We start from the raw sequence: 23,081 nt of genomic DNA, 5'->3' as shown, positions 1-23,081 counted from the left end.
CTGCTTTGCTGGCAGCAGCCTCCTTTGATTTGGGGTATAAATTCATCCTTGATTCATACAGGAGGTGGGTTTAGGGCCAGCATGTTCCCAGCTCCCTGTGCCTCCTGCCCATCATCACCCCTTGGCTCTTCTGTAACAGTAACCACTCCTTTAAGACGATTAGTTGTTCCATTCACCTACTCAGCAAATACTGAGCACCGACTTCCCCCTCCAGGTAATGCTGCAAGTTAGGAGAACTGTGACCTGCAAAATTAGGCATTTGTAGTCTGGAGAGACATTAAATAATCACGAATGCAAATAACGTCAAGGCGTGGAAGGCTCCCCTGATCAAGTGATGCCACTGAAGTGTTGGAATTCACCAGTTACAGTAAATAGATGGGGGTGTTGGGGAGACCCAAGAATGGCATGTGCTAAGGCCCTGGGGTGAGTGCACCGTGCCACCGAATGTAGGGCGAGCAGGCTGCAGGCTAGGTGGCGGCCAGACCACAGGCAGCTGGCGGGAGCAACACCGCGGTGAGAGCAATGGGAAGCCACCTGCTGGTTGGGAGCAGGGGGAGGCAACGGTCAGATCTGTGTTCTGGGAGCATCCCTCTGGCTTGGGGCGTCAAGGGCAATTGCGGCGGGCGAGGGAGGCCGCGCGGCTCCGTCCCAGCGCCCGAGCTCCGAGCCCACCGACCTGCTGCAGGAGGAGCCCCGCGGGGCTGCAGCGCACAGGGGCCCAGGAGCGGCCCCGCGCACGCGGAGGAGGGGCTCCCACGTGGGCGTGCCGGCCGCCTGGTGCGCGTGCGCGCGGCCAGCGCCTCCGCGGGGCGGGCCCGGTGACGTCACCGCGCGCGCCTGCGCCTGACGTCACCGCGCGGCGCCAGCAGGAAGAGGGGCTCGGCGGCGCACGTGGGGGGCGGCGCGGCGGTCGGGCGGGCGCATGGCGAGTTCCGCGGGGCTGGCGCTGTGCGGGCAGGCGCTGGTGGTGCGCGGCGGCAGCCGGTTCCTCGCCACCTCCACTGCGAGCAGGTGAGCGGGCGGCGGGCGCGCGGCGGGGCCTGGGGGGCCCGCTTCCCTCGCTCGGTCCGGGGGGGGGGGGAACCCGGCTCCTCCCCTCCCCCTCCCCGGCCGGGCCACGTGCTCGTCTTCTCCCGAGAACCCCTCCCCCCCGTGCCCCGACGCTGCGGGCCGCTTCGGGCGGGGCCCCGCGGGGCATCGGCCCTGCCCCCAGGGGAGCCCGGGCGCCCCCCCTGCCCGCCCCCCCCAACCCCGCTGGAGCTCCGGGTCCTCCCCGCGCAGCGCCCCCTGCACCCCGTGACGCTTTGCTCTCGCAGGTTCATGCTCCCCGCGGCCCGGCCCCCGAGGGCGGCCTCGGGCCCTTGCTCCCGTCTGGGGGTAGTTGCGGTTCGTGCTTGAAGCCGATGACACGCGTGTCAAGTGTAGACACTCGCTCTGCTCTTTGTTCAAGGCCGCGTTTCGGTTAACCCGGCGCACTGTTAACCGTTTGGTTTTCTCGAACGATAACACTCACCGACTTGTGGTTTGTTCCAGATTACTTATTTTTATTACTTTCAGTTATTATTATGATTTACTTATTTATGTACTTTTTGGTTCCAGATTATTTTGTTTTACAGGCTCGTGGTATCCTAACACATGCCCCTGGGAGTCATGGGATTATTACACTTGATACTGTGCTTGATATAGAACAACTGTAATAAACCCACCCCCCCTTTTTATTTTTTTTTTTTTAATTTTTTATTTATTTATGATAGTCACAGAGAGAGAGAGAGGCAGAGACACAGGCAGAGGGAGAAGCAGGCTCCATGCAGGGAGCCCCATGTGGGACTCCATCCCGGGTCACCAGGATCATACCCTGGGCCACAGGCGGCGCTAAACCACTGAGCCACCAGAGCTGCCACGTTTTATTTATTCATGAGAGACCCAGAGAGAAAGAGGCAGAGACACAGGCAGAGGGAGAAGCAGGCTCCATGCAGGGAGCCCGTCATCATGGGACTCGGTCTGGGATCACGCCCTGGGCCGAAGGCAGGCCCCAAACCGCTGCGCCACCCAGGGATCCCTAGATGTAGCTTTCAATAATTCAGTTGCGTATATTGAGACGTTTTTATTTTTTATTTTTTTTATTTTTTTATTTTTTAAATTATTTATTTATGATAGTCATAGAGAGAGAGAGGCAGAGACAAGGCAGAGACATAGGCAGAGGGAGAAGCAGGCTCCATGCACCGGGAGCCCGACGTGGGATTCGATCCCGGGTCTCCAGGATCGCGCCCTGGCCAAAGGCAGGCGCCAAACCACCGCGCCACCCAGGGATCCCCTATTGAGACGTTTTTAAATGGTGGCAGTTTCAAGTTTATTTTTTATTTTTTTTATTTTTAAGATTTTGTTTATTCATGAGAGATACTCAGAGACAGGCAGAGACACAGGCAGAGGGAGAAGCAGGCGCCATGCAGGGAGCCCGAGGTGGAACACTATCCTGGGACCCCAGGATCACGCCCTGAGTAGGAGGCAGACGCTCAACCACTGAGCCACCCAAGCATCCCGGTTTTAAGTTTAGGTGCAAGAATCTCGCCAAAAACCATTCGAATGTGATTTCTTCCAACATAACTCTCGCATCAATTTTCTAGGGCGTGAAAGAATAATGTATTACTTCCTATTAAGTGTTTGTCCTCATTTGTTTCACTTAACCAATAATTTTGAGTGCAGAACCATGCCATTGGTATATGGCAAATCTGAAAAAATTAAGCAAATAATTAAAGCTCCTTAGCCTTTCTCTGAAATACCGTATGCAATATTTTGTTGTGGATAAGACCCTTAATTTAAGGAATATGAAAGTATTTGTACTCCAAGAAAAAAAAAAACCTCACGTTTTTGTTAATAAAGTGCTCCCTTTAAAGTATTTCTGTTTTTCCTTAGTGATGATGACGTCCTCTTCACATATGATTGCAGCACAGCAGAAAAGAAGCCACAGGAGAATAAAGGGTGAGGTGATGGGGAGACTCTTCAGGCCTGATCGTGGTTGGACCAAAGGGGACAGGGTAGCCCAAGGAGTAAATTGTTGTCTTACTGAGTAAGCTGTCTTGCTCGTCAAAATCTTCATTTGTGTTTACACTGTTGTGTGGATGAACCGGGTACCACGTCAGGAAAGAAAAGTGGAACCAGCTTTAAATTTGGTGTTAAGAGCGTTAGAGTAGTTAGGGTTTTTCTAAATACTTTTACTTAGTTTCTGTCAGTAATTAACTCTGGGGGAATCTTGAAGTAATGCAATGCAATTTTAAATGCCCTGAAGTTAGCTTTAGTTAATTGGAATATAAGAAAAGAAGAGTGTGATTATTTGTCTGGTGCCTTTTTTTGGTAAAATTGGTCTTGTGGCGCCTTTTTTTTTTTTTTTTTTAAATGATTGAGTCCTTGACTCTAGTTTTTGATTTGTTTATGTCCCTGAGGGAGTGGGCCATGTGATCTCTGAGAGTCTTTCTGGCTTAGCTCTTTGTTTACTTATTTTAAATATTTTATTTATTCATGAGACAGAGAGAGAGGGGAGGACACAGGCAGAGGGAGAAGCAGGCTCCTCTCAGGGAGCCTGATGGGGGACTTGATCCTGGGACCCTGGGGTCACGCCCTGAGCCAAAGACAGATCCTCAACCGCTGAGCCACCCAGGAGTCCCTGGCTCAGCTCTTTGGATTTTAGTCTGTGTGCTGAGAGATTTTTCTGTTTCATTAGATTTATTCCTTAAAAATTACAGCTGTTTTGACTTTCCCCCTGTTTGGTTAATACGTGTTTATGTTCTGGGTACACGAACCTCCTGCTATTTTCTGTCTCTGCTCATATAAACGAGCAAGGCTAGCCTGGAGGAACGCAGCCCTGTTCACACAGGTAAGCCTTGATGATCCTTGTCTTCTCTTCTCAGGGAGGATGGGCAGCCCGTGGATAAGGGGAGTGACACGATTCTGGCGTCCACCTTCTCCAAGTCTGGCAGCTATTTTGCTTTAACTGATGACAGTAAGCGTCTGATTCTTTTCCGTACAAAACCATGGCAATGTCTGAGTGTCAGGTATGAAATGCTAACGTTGAATAATTTCGATGTTGAACGCACAGCTTACACTTGCATGCCTGCAACAATAGTGACGTAGTAAAAAGCAACTAACACGTAGTCTCAGCCTTGTGCCAGGCACTGTTGTCAGTGCCATGTGTGATAACTGATTTAATCCTCAAAACAACCCTGTGTCATGGGGGCGAGGGGGTTGTTCTCACCCACATCCCTGGCTGGAGTCTGGAAGCTGATCCCAGTCAGCTCAGGGCAGAGCTGGGTCCTGCACCTGGTCGCTCTGGCTCTAGAGTCGGTGCCCCTGGCCACCAAGCCATCATGTTTTCCAGTGTTCCCCCAGCCTTGTCGTGGCAGAAATGAAGAAAATCAGGCTTAGGAGAGGAGGCGGGTGATGTTGATACAGGCCCTGGGCAGGTATAAATTCCTCTTGCTTGGACAGGGTCCTGATATTAAGTTCTTTATTTCCTCAAGTGGGTGAGAGCCGGGATTATAAGGTCTTTGTGACAGGGATGGAAGCACCCACACGGGGCAGAGTCATCCTGTTGTCTCATTGTTGCCTCCCTGAGGCTGCACAGCATAGCTGTCCCTCAGGAGTAAGGGATAAACACATGCAGGTGATGATATATGTACTACCCAACAGGCGAGGAGGTTAAGGAATTTCACTTTGTAGCTGGTTCACATCTGTGTTGGGGACAGCTGTGCTTTTTGGATTCCTTTTGCATCTTATTTTCTACAAGAAGAGTAAAAACGCAAACTGCAGGTGGCAATCTATGTTGGTATGTGTCCCCTGTTCAGGGGGGTGCATTGTCCTGACCTTGGGACAGGGGTCACCCACACAACCTGTCAACGCGTCCCTGTCCTGTGGTGGCACCTGCCCATTGACTGCAGGGCGAGTGCCCAGGGCTCCTGGTGGGGCTCTGGCTATTGTCCAAGAGCTCCTGGCATCGTGCAGGGTCTGGAAGAAGGCATCTAGAGTTCTCTCGACTGTCCTCAGTTTCCTTTTTTTTTTTTTTTTTTTAAGATTTTATTTATTCATTCATGAGAAACAGAGACAGGCAGAGACACAGGCAGAGGGAGGAGCAGGCTTCATGCAGGGAACCCAACGTGGGACTGGATCCTGGGTCTCCAGGATTATGCCCTAGGCTGAAGGCGGCGCTAAACTGCTGAGCCACCAGGGCTGCCCAGTGTCTTCGGGTTCCTGAGGCTGTCAGGATATCAGGGGATGCAGGGCAAGGTCTGGAGTGGAAGGCCCGGGTAAGTGTGCAGGCACAGAGTCGTGTGTCTCTATGCCTGGTTCCCTCTGCATTGTCCAGGGACGTTTGAGGAGAAGGTGCTGTGTCTTTGTTTTGTCTTTTAAAGGTAGTGTGTTGGCGATTGTCTTCATGGAAAGATCTAGAAGTTGTCAGGATGGGAAGTTACGCATTAGCAGATAGTGGTTGGCACTTGACTTTTTTCTCCTTTGTTTTTTTTGGCCTTTTGGCCTTTTTTTTTTAAGATTTTAAAAAATTTATTTATGAGAGACACACATGGCAGGGGGTAGGGTGGCAGAGATACATGCAGGGAGCCCTACATGAGACTCAATCCTGGGACTCCAGGAGAGAGAGAGAGAGGCAGAGACATAGGCAGAGGGAGCAGATTCCATGCAGGGAGCCTGACATGGCACTCGATCCTGTGGCTCCAAGATCACACCCCGAGCCGAAGGCAGATGCTCAACTGCTGAGCCACCCAGGGATCCCAGCCTTGGTTTTTACATCGATGCCAGCAGAGTAGTTTTGTGTCGGGAAGCTCTGTGTGAGGTGTGCTGCTCGTGTTGCTTGGGGGAGGTACATGGTGCGTGCAGACAGTGCTTACAGGACCCCGTATAACTCCCATCCCATCTGCGGCAGCCACTTGAGCCAAGGGGTCAGGCCAGAAAATGTCGTGGGTCTAGAGCTTGCATTTCTCATTGCCTAGTCCTGTGGATTTACGCTGATCTCAAAGTAAGATGTGCTGCTGCCTGGTCCCTCAGCCATTACACCTGGGGGGGGGGGGCACGAATAGATGGACTCTTTCCTCAGAGAAACACCCATTCTTGACGCATCTGATCTTTAGTCCAGTGTTTAGGGTGTCCTGGGCTCACCTTACCCACATTGGAGCAAGAGTTGCTCACAGCTCGGAGCTCTCCATTGGCTTTAAAACTTAATCCTGGAGGTTTTTAAGGAAAAGCCCAAATGGGAGTAGTGTATAGCAGTGATTCGTTTCAAGGTGTCTGTTTACAACGCAGAGGCTCAGAACCAAGGCCAGGTTTTCTAAACCAAAAGTCGGGTGCTTGGGGTTGTTGTGTGTTGTGTACGTTTATTAGTGAGAAATCTTACGTAGGAAATCTCGCCGTTTCTGAAACTGCCTGTGTTGAAATAATAAAAGTGTGGAAAGGCAGAGAGCCCCAGGGGATGGGATTGTCCTGCCCGAAGTGGCCTGGCTGCTGGAGGTGGCGGTGTCAGGGAGCTTGGTATCCTCGGTGCCCTGTGGCCACTAGGTTCCCACACGCTCGGTTTTGTTGAATGAGTGTGGTGCTCTGGAGGTGGCCTTGGATGGGCACCAGGCCTGTGGAGTGATTTCAGGGCTCAGCTACCTGACCGGGGCGGTGCTCCACTTGGTGGCAGAGGGGAGAGGCTCAGGCTGGCCCCGGGGGTGGGTGAGGACGGGACGCTGGGCTGTGAACCCTGTGACTGGAGGGAGGCGGCAGGGCGGAGCCCTCGAAGCCCAGTGAGGCCCCTGCCTTCCGACTGGGGCAGAGAGGCCAGCCCACCCCCGTCCGGGTCTGTGACCTGCCCCCTCAGACCCTCACCCCTACGTGCCCTGTACAGCAAAGCTGCATCCTGGAATCCTTGCCAGGACTGACCAGCCTCAGAAGATAAAGCCCCGGCAGAAAACAAAGGGACGAGATTCTGGAGCCATTGGTGTGCTGCGCTGGTGGGGGACAGTGGTGGGGTGCTCGCGTGAGTCCACGCCCCATCCTCCAGGGGGTCCAGCCCCCGCTGTGGACCAGTGCCTGCGCAGCAGCTGCATCAGTGCCCGTCAGAACGCGCGGCGGCGCTTCAGTGACCGTGTGGTCGGAGAGTTGGTTAGTCTTGCCCGGAGCCTGTTTGTCTTTCTTCTGTTGTTTTCTCCGTGTTTATTTCTCTCTCTCTCTCTCTCTTTTTTTTTAAAGATTTAATTTATTTATTCATGAGAATACACAGGAGAGAGAGGAGAGAGGCAGAGACACAGGCAGAGGGAGAAGCAGGTGCCATGCAGGGGGCCTGATACGGGACTTGATCCCAGGACCCCAGGATCACACCCTGGGGTGAAGGCAGGCGCTAAACTGCTGAGCCACCTGGGAGTCCCCCTGCATTTATCTCTTGCTTGTCCTTCTGTGGCTCCACTGGCTCCAGGAAGTTTGGGAGAAGGTGCAGCTGCCACAGGCCGGAGCCTTGGGACAGCTACAGGCCCTCTTGCCTGCATTTTCCGGCCTCTTGTTCCTCTGCTCCCGAGAACATGGGAGGGTCCCACATTGTCTGGTTCTCATGTTGGAGATGTGGCTTTCTTGAGCTTCAGTTTCTGTTTCGAGTGACATCTGGGGTCCAGCTGTGGGGAGCTGGGTGCCCTGTGCACAGACACTGGCTCTTGTTGGAAAGTGAGTCCACTTTCACCCCCTCTGGTGACAAAGGAGGGCAGGGACCCCAGCTCTTTTGAGGGGAACCGTGGTAACGGTAGGTTACGTGGATGTTTGTGCATGAAGCAGTAGGATAAGTACAGGTGTGTGGGATCCCTGGGTTGCCTTGTGGAAAGCAGGCTCTGCTGTAGGGATGCCTGTAGAAGGAAGGTGACCCGGGAGAGCGAGAGGAAGCTGCGTGAACCCTGCTCCCCACCAGCAGGCGAGACCCAGAAGGGAAGGTGTGTGTGTGGTGTGAGCTGTCTCTTTGTTGCTTAGGCTGGCACAGGATGCAACCAACGCACAGATGTGGCACATCTTGTGAACCTGGACCAAGGGCTTGAATTGATGAGTGTGTTAACTTTAACACAGCCTGAGCTGGAGCCCTGACCTCCCCAGCAGTGCACGTGCTGAGGCAGCGCGCCCTCCTCTGGAATTGCCCTGGGGGTGGGGGGAGGGACGGCAAATGCTGTGTGTGCTGACGGTCTGTCGCCCCATTCAGGGGTGTTGTGTGTGGGCAGCACGGGTGGGATTCCCGCGCAGCAGGGTCCTCCAGGGCTGGGGTATGGACTCAGTGGTCCTGGACCTGGGGCTCCAAGGCTAGGAGGGCCCTCCATGGTGTGTGTGCTTGCGGTTCCGAGCCGAACATGTTGCTGTTGATGAAGCTGACCATTTTCTTCCTCAAAGTGCACAGTAGAGGTGCTGGGGTCAATCAAGGAGCGACTCTCCCAATATTTTATTACGACAATTTTCAAATACACGGCAAATTTGGGTAGATTTCACATTGGATACCTAGATTTTGCTGTCATAAAAGCAAAAATATTCCAAAGTAGAATTTGGCTAAGGTATTGGCTTTGTCTCTGTTCTCTTAACTGCTTGAGTTTTCTGGCACTGCTTTTGGTAACTGGCAGGGAGATCCGGGGTGAGGGGCTGACGTAACGGCAGCAGAACTTCCGGCCTGCAGGTCTGTCGGCCGATCTTGTGCTGACCCGTGCAAGCCAACTGTGGGCGTCTCTTGCCTTCCAGGACCGTGGTGAGGAGGTGCACGGCCCTGACCTTCACGGCCTCGGAGGAGAAGCTTTTGGTGGCCGATAAGTCTGGGGACGTTTATTCCTTTCCTGTGTTGGAGCCACAGAGATGTGGTCAGCTTGAGCTTGGGCACCTGTCAATGTTGTTGGACGTGGTATGTGGGTAATGGGCCTAATTAACTCTGCTGCAGTCAGGTGGGGCAGGGGCAGTCACCGGGGGAGGTGAGGCCAGGTCTGTGAGCCCAGCTGTTGGGGTTAGGGTTCTGTAACAGGGACAGCTCTGTGGCTCTGTGAGTGGGAGTTCGTGGGAGTTTGTGGGGGTTCGCGGGAATGGAATTGAAGGTGAAGCTGACAGGGTGAATGCCTGCAGGCCACTTCGGAGGTGCCTGGGTGGTTCCAGGTGTGAGGCACAGCCTGGTTTGGGTGATGAAGTGGAGGAGGGATGTGGAAGGGCAGGTGCCATCTCAAAGCCTGAGCTCGTCCTCCTGTTTTCTGGGCCTCACCTCTGTCCTTCCAACCCCTGAGCCCGGAGCTTCCCCACCGCAGAGGCCCAGTGAGGGCTGGGGGCAGTCAAGAGGTGGTGGAGCTGGGGTGGGACCTGACAGGAGAGGCCAGAACAATGAGGGAGGGGTTCTTGAAGGAAAGACCATCAGGACGTGGTGATTGCCTGGCCATGGGGACACTTGGAGGAGGAAGGAAGAGAGGAAGGCCAAGGGATGGTGTGCCAGGTGGCAGGAGGGACTTGCATTGAGACAGGCATCTGGATGCTGCTGCGGTGTCCTGCGTGAGGACACCTGGTGTAGAGCAGGGGACAAGTCCTGGGGGGGTGCTGGAGGTGAGGGGCAGCTCTGGCCACTCTCACCAGCAGGTTTGTCCCTGCTAATCCCCTGTGTGCAGGCTGTGAGTCCCGATGACCGCTACGTCCTCACTGCCGACCGGGATGAGAAGATCCGGGTCAGCTGGGTCGTGGCACCGCACAGCATCGAGTCCTTCTGCCTCGGGCACACAGAGTGAGTCCCCTTCCTGCCCCACTGGAGGAAGTGCAGGCTGAAGCACAGGTGGGCCGCCCGTGCCTGGGCGAGGACCTTGTGGGAGAGGACCTGCCCTTCGTGAGTTAATTCTGAGGTTGCTCCTATTTCTTGGTTTTGAATGGAATGTAAATTGACTTCTGTGAAGGTCACTAGTGGCCTTGTTAGTAGCTCCTGACAGCTCACGTGGGCTTTGATTCAGGTCTCTAGCAGGCCGTCTCTTACTGGGGTCTGCTGCTCCTCACTGTGCTCCCACCCAGCACACAGCACTTTGCCTCAGGGCCTTTGCATGTGCTGTCACTTATCTTCTCAGCAGGGTCTCCCTTCCGCTCTTCCTGCGCTGCTGGGCTTTTCTCTTAGTCTGCACTGTCTAGACAGGAGCCCCGAGCCCTGGAGTCTGGAGTGAGATGTGCTATGAATGTACAAGACCCAATTTAAGAGATTTCATAGGAAAAAAGAACATAGAAACAGCTTGTTACTAGTGTTTAGTTAAGGTGTGTGTTGAAACGGTAGTATTTTGGATGAATTGGGTTAAGGAAGAGTAGTAGCGTCAGTTATTTTCACCTGTGTCTGTTTCTTAACGTGGTCACGTGTGAACGTAAATGGCGTGGCCGGCGCCGTGTTTATGTTGGGGGCGCTCTCCCGAGGCCTCCGCGGGCCCGACTCCTGCCAGCGCCCTGCACGGAGGGCCTTGCGGGCTGCGCTCCTGGCTGGCTCCCGCCCTCAGCACCCTGGCCGGCAGGTTGAAGGCGCTCAGTAGGTATTTCAGCTTGTGAACAAAGAGTACAGATAGGCGCTTAAGGATCTCCTGGAGGATCTGTGGAAACTGGTTTCCGCCCTTTCCGCCCCTTGAGCCACTGAGGTGGCTTAAGCCCTCTGTGATGTTCTCCAGGGGAGAGGCGATCGTGGGCGTCCCGCGAGCCGTGGGCTAGTGATGGCGTCCTTGCTGGGTGAGACGCGGGGAACGCTGTCCCATTGCCACGCTAGAGGCTGGCTCACAGCCGGCAGAGCCCAGGTGGGGGCTGCCCAGCCAGCGGTAGAGGACAGTGGGTCTGATTCTATCTGCTGGTCTGTGTTGCTGCCCCCACCCCCTGGCTCTGTCCTGCGGTTCCCCCTCCTGCCCCCAGGCTCCCTGTGGTCACCAACCTGCAGGAAAACCCGCAGGAAGACCTGCAGGGAAGGTCTTGGGCTGAGAGCAGGGCAGCCGGAGTGAGCAGTACAGATGCTCGTGGTGTCCCCACAGCATGGCTGGGGCCCGCTCCTGCTTGGGGTCTGTCGTGGTGGGGCTCCTGAGAACGATGTGGCATGCTCCTCCAGCTTGTCAGTGCTGTCCAGCTACACGGGGAACCCATTGCAGTTTTTGTGGGGGGCCCGGGGCGGGTTGAGGAGGCTTCCTTCTCAGATGACAGATGGGCGAGCAGACGTCACAGCAGCGCACGGGGACTCGGCTCACCATCAGCTCTGTCTGCACTGTAGGTTTGTGAGCCGCATCTTCGTGGTGCCCGACCACCCCGAGCTGCTGCTGTCCTCCTCCGGGGTAAGTGCTTTCAGCAAGTGGGGCTGCCGGGGTCGGGGAGGAGGATTGGGGGGGCAAGGATGGACACGCAGCCTTTGTTGGCAGAGTGGGTCTTTCGCCTGGTGGCTGTCCACTAGATGGTGCTCGTCTTCTGAATTTTGGAGCTGACTGTGGCTGGCTCTCCACTGAGGGGTGTTATGTGTGTGTGGGGGGCACCACGGGAGCAGGGTGTGAGGACGGTGTTCTCAGGGCTGTCGTCACATCATGACGTCACCCCCATTACAGCAGTTGGTGGGAAGACCTTTCTGGGTCCGGAGGTCCTGGGTTCCATCCACTTACCACTGTGCTGGCTCTTGACCCTGCCCCTCAGGTGGGGCCCAGCCTTGGTGGGGGCTTTGACCTGTAATGAAAGCTTCTACGTCCTGGCAGTTGGGGCTTGAAGCCTTGATGGTTTAGTGATCAGAGACTTAGCTCTAAGGAATAATCTGTGAAGGCATCATTGAGCAGTAGTCTCTGCCAAAGTGAAGGTTTTGAATTATTAGTGGTGTCTCCTTTTCTTTCTGGAAGCCCTGTCCTTGTCCTGTCTTTCTTGCCCCTTAGTGTTTTATGGGACTCAGATGCCTGGGGTGGTGGGGGCTGCATGGAAGGGCCCTGGACCTTCAAAGAATTAGGGTTTCTGGGTGGGAACAGTGGCCTCCATGGCATCCTGCTGACATCTGGCCGCTGTGTGTGCATGTGTGCTTCTTTCCTTCACCAAGTCCGTGTTCTCACGGTTTCTGCTGTCCCGTCCTGTACTTCCCAGCAGTGTGTGGTCCTGTGGTAGCAAACAGGAAAACAGATGTGGCCAGAGTCCTCAGGGGCGGCCAGTTTTTGTGAATTTTGCCATACCTATGCCTTTTATTTTTTTTTTCTTTTCTTTTTTTTTTTTTTTTTACTTTTTTTCATAATGAAAGAAAATAGGTGCCCAGAAAAATGAAATAAATACCTTTGATTTTAGCACTAGCCTGGCAAGTTCCAGCATTTTGCTTGTGATCCTGTTTGGAGATGTAGGAGGGCTGGCCCTCTGGCTGCCAGAGTGCACTGTCCTCTGTCCCCCACACCTTGCAAAAGGGACTTTTCATTTTCACTAGAAGCATATACTTGTGAAATTCTGCTGTGCCGCCTGCAGTAGAAATTGGCCGTGGCTCCCACCGGCTCTGCCAAGGTGCGCCCTTGGGACCCACGTAGCCAGAGAACGTGAGCAATCGAGAAACGAGAACATACATTTTCCCTGTGCCCTCCTGGTGATATGCCCTTGCCCTTTGTCCCCTTGTTTACTGGTGGGCTGCACCCCGCCCCTTTCCTTTTCATTCTCTTGCTCTCGCTCTCCTCTGTTTGGGAGCAGCACATCTGAAGGTGGAGGGGGGGTGTTGTCATAAAGCTACTTTCCTGGAAGTGCCCTTAATCCCCCAACTCCTGGTTGGAGGGGGGGCACCTGGTGGAGGGATGCCTGGCAGGGTGGTGCCCGGTGGAGGAAAGCCTGGTGGGTGGCAGGTATAGAGCTTGAGGTGAAAGCTCCCCCAGGGATTTGGAAGGCACGGGGCCCGTGTTTTCTCTGGTTGATCCCCAGTGTGCCTGGCTTTCGTGAGACGCCTGAGGCCATTGTGAGTTTGGGTCCTTTCAGTGGGATCTGTTTCCGCTTCTCTAGATGCCCCAGGGGCCTTTCTTGCCAGCTGTGCTCTGAAGTTAGGGGAGGTGGGGGCCGGGCTTGGGAAACCAGCTGCCCGGTCAGGGTGGCCCCTGCGGTGGAGATCTTGGGCCCGGCAGTGTCCTCACTGGGGCGCTTCCCCTCGAGTCTGTGGTGCGGGATGTTGGGCTCCGTTTCCTGCTGCTGCTTTCCCTTGGTCTCTCTCTCATGCTCCTGGTTCAGCTTTTTGAGACTCCTCCTCAACTTTAGTTCGAGTGTCCTGTGGGTATTTCACTTCCGCTGTTCCTGGTAATTGTCCGGAGCTTTTTCTCATACTGAGTGTCCTTTTGTTAGGCGCCCCATTCGTCGGTCCTGAGCGCACGTCTTTGGTCTCACCCAGCCCAGCCCACGCATGTGTTGCCTTCACCCTCTGTGGTGTCCATGTCCCACAGATGTCTTCTGGTCTCATCTATCCATTTGTGATGGGGACGGGGCCACGGCCAGCCTGGTGGAGGCTGCGTCTGGGAGCCCAGGGTGTCGGAGTCAGGCACCTGCAGGCCATCTGGGTCAGCCCTCATCTGGTGATCCCTTTGCCCAGTCTTCACCGTTCTGAGCGTCAGGCCTGTCCCCGTGCTCCAGGAGGTGACCGGGGAGGGCTGCTGGTGCTCTTCAGCTTGTATCTGGAGTCCCTGAGTCGGTGGCCTCTGGCTTCCTGGCTTCAGAGGGTGAACCTGCCACTCTGACAGCACCCCCTCCCATCACCATGCTGCTGCTGGGTTGCAGCCTCCTGCACCAGGCCCTCCACTCTTCTGCTCCAAGGGGGCCTCACCATTGTCTTCTTTTGTTGCATTTCTGTCCCCCAGGCTTCACGCCTCAGAAACATCCCTTTCCTGTTGCTGTGGGGGACCTAGGAGTGGGTGACCATTAGCCCCTGAGTTTGTGTGCTGTTTCCATGGCAGGTATTCGTGCTCCTGCCCAGCACCCACACACTGCTGCTCTTGGCTCCTAAGGGCCTTGCTCTTCTTCCCTTCCTCCCAGTCATTTAGAAACTCCCCCATGTGCTGTGTCTGTGCCATCTCAGCGGGCAGCTTGGAATCTGGGCCTCGGGTGCCCTCTTGTCAGGATGGCCTCTGTGCACACCGGGGGAGGGGTCCCCAAGGTGCCATCCAAACAAATGAACCAGCAAGGCTTCATTTCACTGCCCTTGTGTCTGAATGTTCTCAGATGTGCAGTTCTTTCTACATCCTGTCCTTTCAGCGAGGTCATCGACAAGCATTTGTTAATATGAGCCTTTTTCTGTCGTATTTACATATTTTTTGGAGCACTGAGGCTTTTTTTTTTTTTAAGATTTTACTTTATTATTTATTCATGAGAGACACAGAGAGGCAGAGACACAGGCAGAGGGAGAAGCAGGCTCCACGCAGGGAGCCCGATGTGGGACTCGATCCTGGGTCTCCAGGATCACGCCCCGGGCTGAAGGTGGTGCTAAACCACTGAGCCACCCGGAGATCCCTTACTGAGGGGATGCCAGTTAATACACATGCCAGTTTCCCTGCAGGCTGTACCAGTTGACAGTCTTGGGGGTGACACATGGACTCCCCCTTTTCTTTTTTAAGAATTTTATTTATTTATCCACGAGAGAGAGAGAGAGAGGGAGGCAGAGATACAGGCAGAGGGAGAAGCAGGCTCCATGCAGGGAGCCCGATGTGGGACTCGATCCTGGGTCTCCAGGGATCCGCCCTGGGCTGAAGGCGGTGCTAGACCGCTGAGCCACCCAGGCTGCTCGGACTCTCCCTTTTCACTAAATAGGGATGTGGGACAGTTGTTGTGCTCATCGGCCCCACCCTCATCGCTCCTGTGCAAATGTGTGACTGTTGCGTCTGTGCGTGTGCACATGTGTCTGCGAGTGTGCTCCCGGCTCCAGTACGGCAGCCATGACCTTTGACGTCCTGTATGTGACCGGCAGGTTGTCTTGTGTCATGTGTTAACCTAACGATTGGCATGGCCGCACTGTCATTGCTCAGAGCAGGGAGCCTCTGTGTGCTGCATGTCACTGGGTTAAGGTTCCGCCGCGGGGTGGCAGCCCTGGCGTGCCAGGGGTGGCCTGCTCTGTGTGCACACACTGACTGGTCCGTGGTGTGTGTAGGACTGCACGCTGAGGCTCTGGGAGTACCGCGGGGGCCAAGAGCTGCACTGCTGCCACCTGACCAGCCTGCGGGAGCCAGCGGAGCCGTGCGGTGACAAGGTAACGTCACACTGTGTCTCGGGTCTGTGGGGACTTCTGGGTGCCGCTCTAGTCACTGGGATCCTGGGAACAAGACCGCTGTTGTGTTGGAAACGTTTCCTTGCCGTCTACATAGACTCCTTCCACCTTGGGAGAGAGCGTGTATTTCAAATTCTCAAGGCACCTGGTCCTGTAAGTGGGAAGTAACTTAAATCTCACCTTACTTGTGTCTGAACACCCACTTTATAGAAATGCCTCCTCCAGTCCTGCTTGGAAATGGAAAAGAGCAGAAGGCTTCACTGGGGGTTATCAGCCAGTCAGGGAGCCGAGCACCCTTCCCGAGTCTCCCTTTGTCACAGGTTAATCACATGACCGCCCCCTTACCCTGGGAGGGCACACTGGTCAGTGTATCCCCAGGTCAGGTCTCCTGCTCCCTGGTTGTCACAGAGATTTTCAGGGAGTATGTGTGGGCTGCCTTTTGGGGTGCTCCATGGTGCTCCTGGGCCGGTGCTCTGCACAGCTGAGGTCCAGGTTGGTCACCTGAGAATGGCCCCACCAGTTTCCCCGAGGCCCTCCTGGGCTGGGCAGGGAGGGAGCCGTGCTTACGCAGGCCTGCAGAGCTGGCCCTGGGGGTGCTCTCTGCTGAGCCGGGTCCCGGCTGTCCTCAGGGCAGCTTTGCCCTTTCCCCTGGAGCTCCTGTGTGGCACCCTGCCTGCCCGAAGGAGACCTAGGCCAGAGTGGGAGGGCTCGTCTGACTCATCCTCGGGTTGGCTGCTTTCTCTTGTCGCCTTGGAGACTGCTCTGTAACTGCCGCCCTTAACTGGCCTCAGAAGTGGGCAGACTGGGCTTCCACTTGTGACCGGCGCCTGGATGTTCCCTCTCCAGGACGTGTGGACCTTGCACACATAACTGTGTCTCGTTAATAATCCATTGTGTTCTCTGTCCCCTCCTGTCCTTTTTTTTTTTTTTTGTCCCCTCCTGTCCTTATTCTTGACCAGTTCCTTTGGCTCTGGAGACACTGAGGGAAGGCCACAGTCACAGAGAGGCTTTTGCTGTCGGCTGTGGCACTTTGGGATTGTGAAACTGGTAGTCTGCTGGGTCTTCCTCTTCTCTCCCTGATTTCCAGAAAGTTCCAGGACTGTTTTTTCCTTTCCTTCCTCGGCCATAGTGGCAGCTGTCAGAGTCTCGCTGTGTCTAAACTCCACTTGAACAGGACAGTCCAGAGTGGGGAGCCTGACAGGCTAACGTGCTGTTAAGTTGCTGCTTTTCTTTGCAGAGGTTTGCTGCGTCCAGGATCGCTTACTGGAGCCAGGAGAGCTGCGTGGCGCTGCTGTGTGACTGGTGGGTGAGCTCACGTGCTGCCTGCTTTGCTTCGGGGTCTTGCACACCGGCGCTGAGGGAGGGGATCCGCAGGCCTTTCCACTGGCCCCCGTGGGCTCTCCTACACTGGGAGCTTCAGGTGGTCTTGTTCATACAACCTGTCCCCGCAGTGAATTTCACTCTGTGAGGATTGCTGTTGCATGATGGGTGTGGGTTCCCTTTCTTTAGGGTGGCGCCCTTTTGCTGTTTAAATTCACTAGCTTCCAGCTCATCATTTGTGTGTGATAAAATCCCATGTGAGGGCCAAGGAAAAGTTGCAGAGTCCACTTCAGTCAGCCTCACCCGAGGGCCAGACCCGATAGAGCCCTCACACCCGACCCAAGGCAGGTCACAGTATGACCCGCCCGAGGGCCCGTGGTGCTGAGGAGGAGGATTTCAGGGCCACATGCCATCCAGTGGGCTCTTGAGTGTTTTTTATGTGCCAGGTGGGTCCTGGTGTTTCTGCACATGTCATGTGTCCTTATAACAAGCCTGCAGAGAGCATCTTGGTTTGTTTTAAAACATGGATCAGGTTTAGCTTGGGTAAGAGTGCTGATGCGGAGGTGCCCGAGCCCAGTGCCCCGTGCTGTCTGCTGCTCTGCTCTGCAGGTGGATTAGCCATCTTCTCCACATGGTGTCCTTTGTCCTCTACTGGGCCCGTCATAGGACACACTTTCCTACAATTCAGGGACTTAGACTCATCATCTCTCTGTTCCTGTGGTTCTCAGGTTGGGAGGAGGCTCAGCTGGGTGCTTCTGGACGAGTCTCTCATGAGCTCACAGGGTGTTGGCAGTGGCTGGGTCTTCTGTTTGGGGCTGATGTGGGTACAGTATGTTATGCGGTGATACCCTCCTGGGCCTGTGGTAGTTGTAATAATTTTTCTCTCTTTCTTTGTGGAAAGTATTCCTGTGGTCTACATCTTCCAGCTCGATGCCTCCAGACAGCAGCTGGTTTACAAACAGCAGCTGGATTTTCAGCACAGAGTGTGGGACATTGCTTTCGAGGAGAGCCAGGGACTGTGGGTCCTGCAAGACTACCGGGAAGCCCCCCTTGTGCTCTGCAGGCCTGTGGGGGGCCAGTGGCAGGTGAGACGTGCTGGGCCCCTGCCGCCCCTAAACCTGTGGTGGGGGTGGCAGGGGATGACAGCTGTGCTCACTTAAAGCTTGATTATGTCTTGGTGATGCGGGCTGCATCCTTGGTGTGTGTGTGGGGGGAGCTGGAGGACATGTGACGTGGGTTTGGGAGCCAGGGTGCCCAGCCAGCTCATCTAATGTCATAACGCCTGCAGTGTTTTTTGCAGGGTAGTCTCCTTCATTGGCATATTTTTCTTGTGATTGTCTTGGTCACACATCTTTTTAGCAGAGAAACCAACAGCTGGTGTGGCTTGGCTGTGTGTCCTTGATGTTGGCAGGCTTCGCACGGCCTTGTATCTGGGGCACTGGAATTGGGTGGAGAAAGGTGCGTGGGCTGCGGGCTGAGCGAGCCCCTCCTCACTGGGTGACGTGCGAACCTTACACCTTTTCTGAGCCAGCTCCATCTGTAAAGTGGGGCTGTCTCCTGCCTGTCCTGAATCTCCTAGGACACTGGGGGAAAGAATCAGACAAAGCACGCCAGCTCTCTGTGCAGATTGGCTCATCCTTTATAAGTGCTTACTTGACCGAGGGCTTTGGAGATGTCCCTGAACCTTTTGGGTATTTTAGTCTAAAAAAATAGTGACAAGCAGGATGCTACTAGCTGGTAATGTGTCGTGTCTGCTAGGCTCCTTGGACAAGGTCACATGTGACAAGCCAAGGCATAGAATGCTGGCAGCCCGCACGTCACAGGTCATTCTCCTGACATAAGGTGGTGACTGCTGTGTGCCAAGGCAGGACAGCTTTGCCTGAAGTTCACGGGTGGGGTGAGCAGGTGTCTCCTAGCCCAGCAGCCTGGACCAGACCTGGCAGGTCTGTCTGTGCCTTTCCTGGCAGCTCTGGAGCTTCACTCCTGCCTCTTTCCAGTAAGTGTTTTCCGTTGTCTTCTCAGGCTGTTCCTGAAAATGCCACTTTAAAGAAGGTCTCCGCCCATGTTCAGGAGAATTGGGCCATGTTGGAAGGTGAGAATGTGACTTTGGCCTGCTTTGCAGGATGATGTCGAGCACTGGCCACGGACAAGGCCACGTTGTAGAATACTGTATATAGTAGGAAGCCACTTTTGTGGGCGAGAGTCCAGGATGTGTGGCATGTGCCCATGTCCCCATCCAGAGGGCCTGCGACTGGTCGGGGCGGTAAGGAGCTGACACACACTTGGGCCGTCTGTGTCAGGACAGTTGAGCTGCGTGGGAACCGGGTCAGAGTTGGAGTGCTGTCTACCTCTCTGCCTTCAGGGCTGTGCCTCACTGTGTCCCTGGATGGGGCCAGCAGCTGGTGGGCTTTCAGACGGAGTGGCAGGGTGAGTCACAGACTCCGAATTGTTGGCTCTGAGTGACCACAGCTGCATGTGGTTCCTGACCACAAGGTTAGGCATGGGGACAGTCAGTGACATGCCCAAGGGTCTCCATGGCCCAGGGCGGGTCCCAGCAGGAACAGCCAGACAGAGGGAAGAGGAGAGGCATTGGTGAGATGGGGGGCACCCCTTTTCATGGTGCTAGTCTGTGAGGAGTGTTCAGGCTTTCGGAGCCACGTCAGAGGGCCCACGGTGAGCTTTGGGTGCCACCCTCAGTCCTGTTCAAGAACGTTAGGATGACAAGATCTCGCTCTATTTCTATTGGTAGAGGAAGGCAATCCCTTAGTTACACAGCCTCTGGCGACCCTGTGATGCTTTTCTCAGGCAGAGACTTAAAGCAACTGTCAGATGACTGGTAACTCAGCATTGGGAGTCAGACGCCTTCATTTGAGTAAAGAAATTACTGCCCAGAAGACATCTTTCAAAGTATTCCCCAGAGAGAAGTCCAAGTTCCTTGGAACTCGAGAGATTCAACCATAAATTCAATTTCTGTTGACAACTAGCAGTGATCTAAACGTCTCCTGGAAGGCAGTCTCGTGATGATTTGTTGGTTCTGGGTCCCGGGGTTAATTTCCATCCTTTTAGGGTGACAGGCCTTCGTTCTCCCTAGCGCTGTGTGGATTTGCTTTAGCAACAGTGTCAGACTGATGTGTAGCAGGACTGTGTTGGGGTTGCTAATGAGCCTGCTCCCTGCCTGGCACGTGCCATCCCCCCATCTGGGGCCTGGGGCCAGCGGCCAGCATGTCCTGCTTGTGGGACAAGGCGGGCTTAGCTTCTCTGAGCTTCTGTAGATGAAACAACCTATTCACGGTGCAGGGGTGAGGGAAGGTGCAGGGGGAGAGCACGGGGAAGGCAGGCCAGCTGAGCCTGAAAGTCACAGAAGGGGTAGGGAAGCCTGAGTGAGTGGGAGGTCACCGTGCAGGGCACAGCCGCACACAGGAGTTTCTGGCCAGGATGAGGTGGACCCCGTGTGACTGGTCTGTGGACATCATGTCCCTCAGCCCTTGACACTTAGGTCAACCTGCATCTGTTACCTGGCTGTAACAAATAGCCCGCACTTGGTGAAAACACCACTTTTTATCTCGCTGTTTGTGTGGGTCCTAGTGCAGTCCCTAGAGGACTGGTTCCCTGAGGGTGCGATATGATTCCAGGCGCATGGAGTGGTTGGCATCGACCTGGTCCCTTAGGCTGCTGGGCCACGGGCCTGACTCCCTCACTGGCTCTTGGCTGGAGGCCGCCCTTAGTCCCCAGCACAGGGGCCCCCGTGGGGTGGTTCACAGCATGATGGCAGCTCCACCAGTACGAGTGCGCAAGCCACAGCCCTTGTGCCTCATCTCCCAGCCATGACCAGGCTTTGTTCGGTTAGAAGCCATCTTAGGTCCAGGTGGCGTGGCCACCAGGAGATGGGCATCGTGTGGGTGCCTTGGATCAGGTGCTGCAAGTCCACTGCAAGTCCCTGGTTAATCCCCCCTGCAGCAGGGTTTCACGGGCACACTGGTTCCCATCCCACCTGGTTCTGTTCTTGTTGCTCCCTTGCAGGCATGGGTGGCGTGGATGTTGGCTTCAGTGGTCTCTACAAGGCCACCTTTGACAACGTGACCGCCTACCTGAGGAAGAAGGAGGAGAGGCTGCAGAAGCGGCGACAGAACCCACCCCCTGGGCCTAACGGGCAGGCCAAGAAGATGAAGCCGGGGGAGGCATCCGTGAGGTGCCCGTCCTAGCCACGCCAGCTGTGCCCTCTCCCTGCTGGCGGCTCCCTTGAAGAAGCAAAAAGGGGGATGTTGTTCCCAACCCATGCTTGGTGGCAGTCAGGTCCGCACCAGCTCATCATACGCTGGGCCGTCCCAGAGAACGGGTTGGTGTCCTGGGCTCTAGAACTTCTGCCGCTGAGCAGAGGCTCCTCTGCCTGGCACCTTGGGCACCCCCTGGCTGAAGGGAAGCTGTGCCACGTGTGACTCAAATAGAGATACTACAAGTGAGTAGTGCAAGTGCCTCGAAGCACTTTTTCTTCATATTGGAGGAAATCGGAACCTGCAGCACGGCGGCTGTGGGTTTTGCACTGTTCCCCTAACGCTGGATGCATTTTCCTCCCCGGAGAGACCCACACACCAAACGTGTTTATGGCAGTGCGATAGACCCGTTTTGTCCCCACGTCTCCCTCTACGTGGTGTACTGCACCGTCCAGCATGGGGGGCCACTGGCCACGTGGGTGCTGCTTGGGGCTGGGTCCCTGCGTGGCGAGCTGTGTCCACTCAGGAAATGCAGCTGCCGCCACCACGATGCAACCTTAGTGGGGATGCAGGGCGCAGACCGGGCAGATTTCGGGGTATATGAGGACCCAGGAGCCCCGGCTGGAACTGAGTTCTCCAGGGAGATGGTTGAGGCCGTCATGTATGTTTGCAATTTCCACGTGAGCTCTGTGCACACGAGGCAGAGACGGGCTGTCGGCTGAATTCTAATCACTGATCAATAAAGATGAGCTTTTTGCAGCTTTGGGAAATGTGTAGCGGCAACATTTGGAACTGATTCAGAATATATGGAGCAAAACCATTTTTGACGAGTGTACTGTTTATGACGGAAACGTTGACTTTCTGGGATGAAAGAGTTTTTTGGTGGTTGGGCTTTATAGATGCGTCTGCTGATTTGTTTATCCATGTTTTTACCCGCTCTCCAGTGATCAGTCTCAAACATGGGAAAACTCGTGTATGTCCGTGATGAATTCGGAGCGGGCTTTCTTGGGGTATGTAGAACAGATTATTTCGTGTGTCAGGAGCTGGAAAGCTCCAGCTTTTCCCTGAGTGCCTTGTTTTATTTTACACACTGATCTGAAAGTACTGCTGTGTGTGGACTGCTCGGGGTCCCTCCCCACGGGGGGACTGCTGGGTAGAGCTCCAGGAGCAGAGGGGGCGTGCCTGGGACAGGATGGGGGTGCTGGGGTCTGCCTCTAGGGACCTCGTTAGCTCTGTTCTCATTGACAACCTGCCTTGAGATTCTTGGTTTAGGAGAAATTTAGGTTTGGCCTTTCCAGTGTCTTGTGAAGTGGTCTGCAGGCCAAGTCCTGTCGCTGCTTGATTTTATATGGCCTGTGAGCTAGGAATGGCTTCTATGTTTTTAAATGGTTGAAAACAAATCAAAAGATATTATTTTATGTCGTATTAAAATATATGTGGTTCAAATTCCAGCATCCTTAAATAAAATTTTACTGGGACACAGCTGTGCCTGTTGGTTTAGGTACGGTTTCCGTCTGTGCTCCAGCAGCAGACTGGGCCAGTTGCCACAGAGACCAAATGGCCAGCAGAGTCCAAGGTATTTACGACACAGCTCTGATGGAGAAGTTTGTCGATCTTTCTTTAAAATTCATTTTAAGTCTGCATACTTTTAAAATGAACTGGTTAATTTCTTTAAAGACAGAACAAAATCATCGTCTTCTATGAAAGACAAGACCTTTTCTTGCCACTCACTGTGTGCCTTGTGGGTAGGTGTCTTTGAAACAGGGTCAGGTCGGGGAGGGACCCTGGGGTGGCTGGGTGGGAGCTGGGGGGTGTGTAAGGTGGGTCCTCTTGTGCCTGAGGGGGAGACTCAGACGTGCCTGCCATACGAGGCAGATCTTGAGCAGCGGGTCAGGATCAGAACGGAGCTGGAGGGGGGCCATGGCCATCACTGTCTTTCCCGTGGTGGTTTCAGATGTCTGTCATTCCGGGGCACCTGGGTGGCTCAGGTGAAGTGCCTGCCTTCAGCTCAGGTCATGATCCAGAGTCCTGGGGTGGATGGAGCCCCAGGTCGGGCTCCCTGCTCAGCGGGGAGTCTGTTCCTTCTGCTGCTCCCCTTGCTTGTGCTCTCCTTTCTCTATTAAAAGTAAAATCTTAAAAAAAAAATCACTTTCATTCTTGTCACAGTCATGTGCGCGCATGACTGAGACCAAGTGCTCCTGGCCCCTGATTGTGGCAGGGACCCTCTGGGCACCCTTCTCCCCCATCCCGCACTCCTGCCAGCTGCTGCTTTCCTCTGCTTTCTTGCTGCAGTCTGGGTGCTCAGAGAGCTGAGAGCCGCCTGCTGCCAACAG

The 23,081-nt window shown here is 54.7% G+C and overlaps 1 protein-coding gene across 2 annotated transcripts; it reads left to right on the top strand.

Moving 5' to 3' along the window:
• Positions 1–861: 861 nt before the first annotated feature.
• On the top strand, positions 862–21,568 carry WDR4 (WD repeat domain 4). Of its 2 annotated transcripts, XM_055313665.1 has the most exons (11): positions 862–1,011; positions 2,914–2,979; positions 3,906–4,049; positions 8,743–8,899; positions 9,642–9,754; positions 11,249–11,309; positions 15,101–15,199; positions 16,455–16,519; positions 17,439–17,622; positions 18,560–18,629; positions 20,558–21,568. In XM_055313665.1, exons 1-11 carry the CDS (start codon positions 923–925, stop codon positions 20,737–20,739), a joined length of 1,230 nt encoding a protein of 409 aa, XP_055169640.1. In that variant the 5' UTR covers positions 862–922; the 3' UTR covers positions 20,740–21,568. The 2 variants fall into 2 exon arrangements, with proteins under 2 accessions (XP_055169640.1, XP_055169641.1); XM_055313666.1 differs by lacking the exons at positions 862–1,011; positions 2,914–2,979 and having other exon boundaries at positions 3,906–3,997.
• The last annotated feature ends 1,513 nt before the right edge of the window (positions 21,569–23,081 follow it).

This window comes from Nyctereutes procyonoides, unplaced genomic scaffold (genome assembly GCF_905146905.1).
Source record: "Nyctereutes procyonoides isolate TBG_1078 unplaced genomic scaffold, NYPRO_anot_genome, whole genome shotgun sequence".
Classification (NCBI taxonomy): domain Eukaryota; kingdom Metazoa; phylum Chordata; class Mammalia; order Carnivora; family Canidae; genus Nyctereutes; species Nyctereutes procyonoides.
Note: the sequence above shows the minus strand (reverse complement) of the source record. Positions and strands in the feature narration are given on the sequence as shown.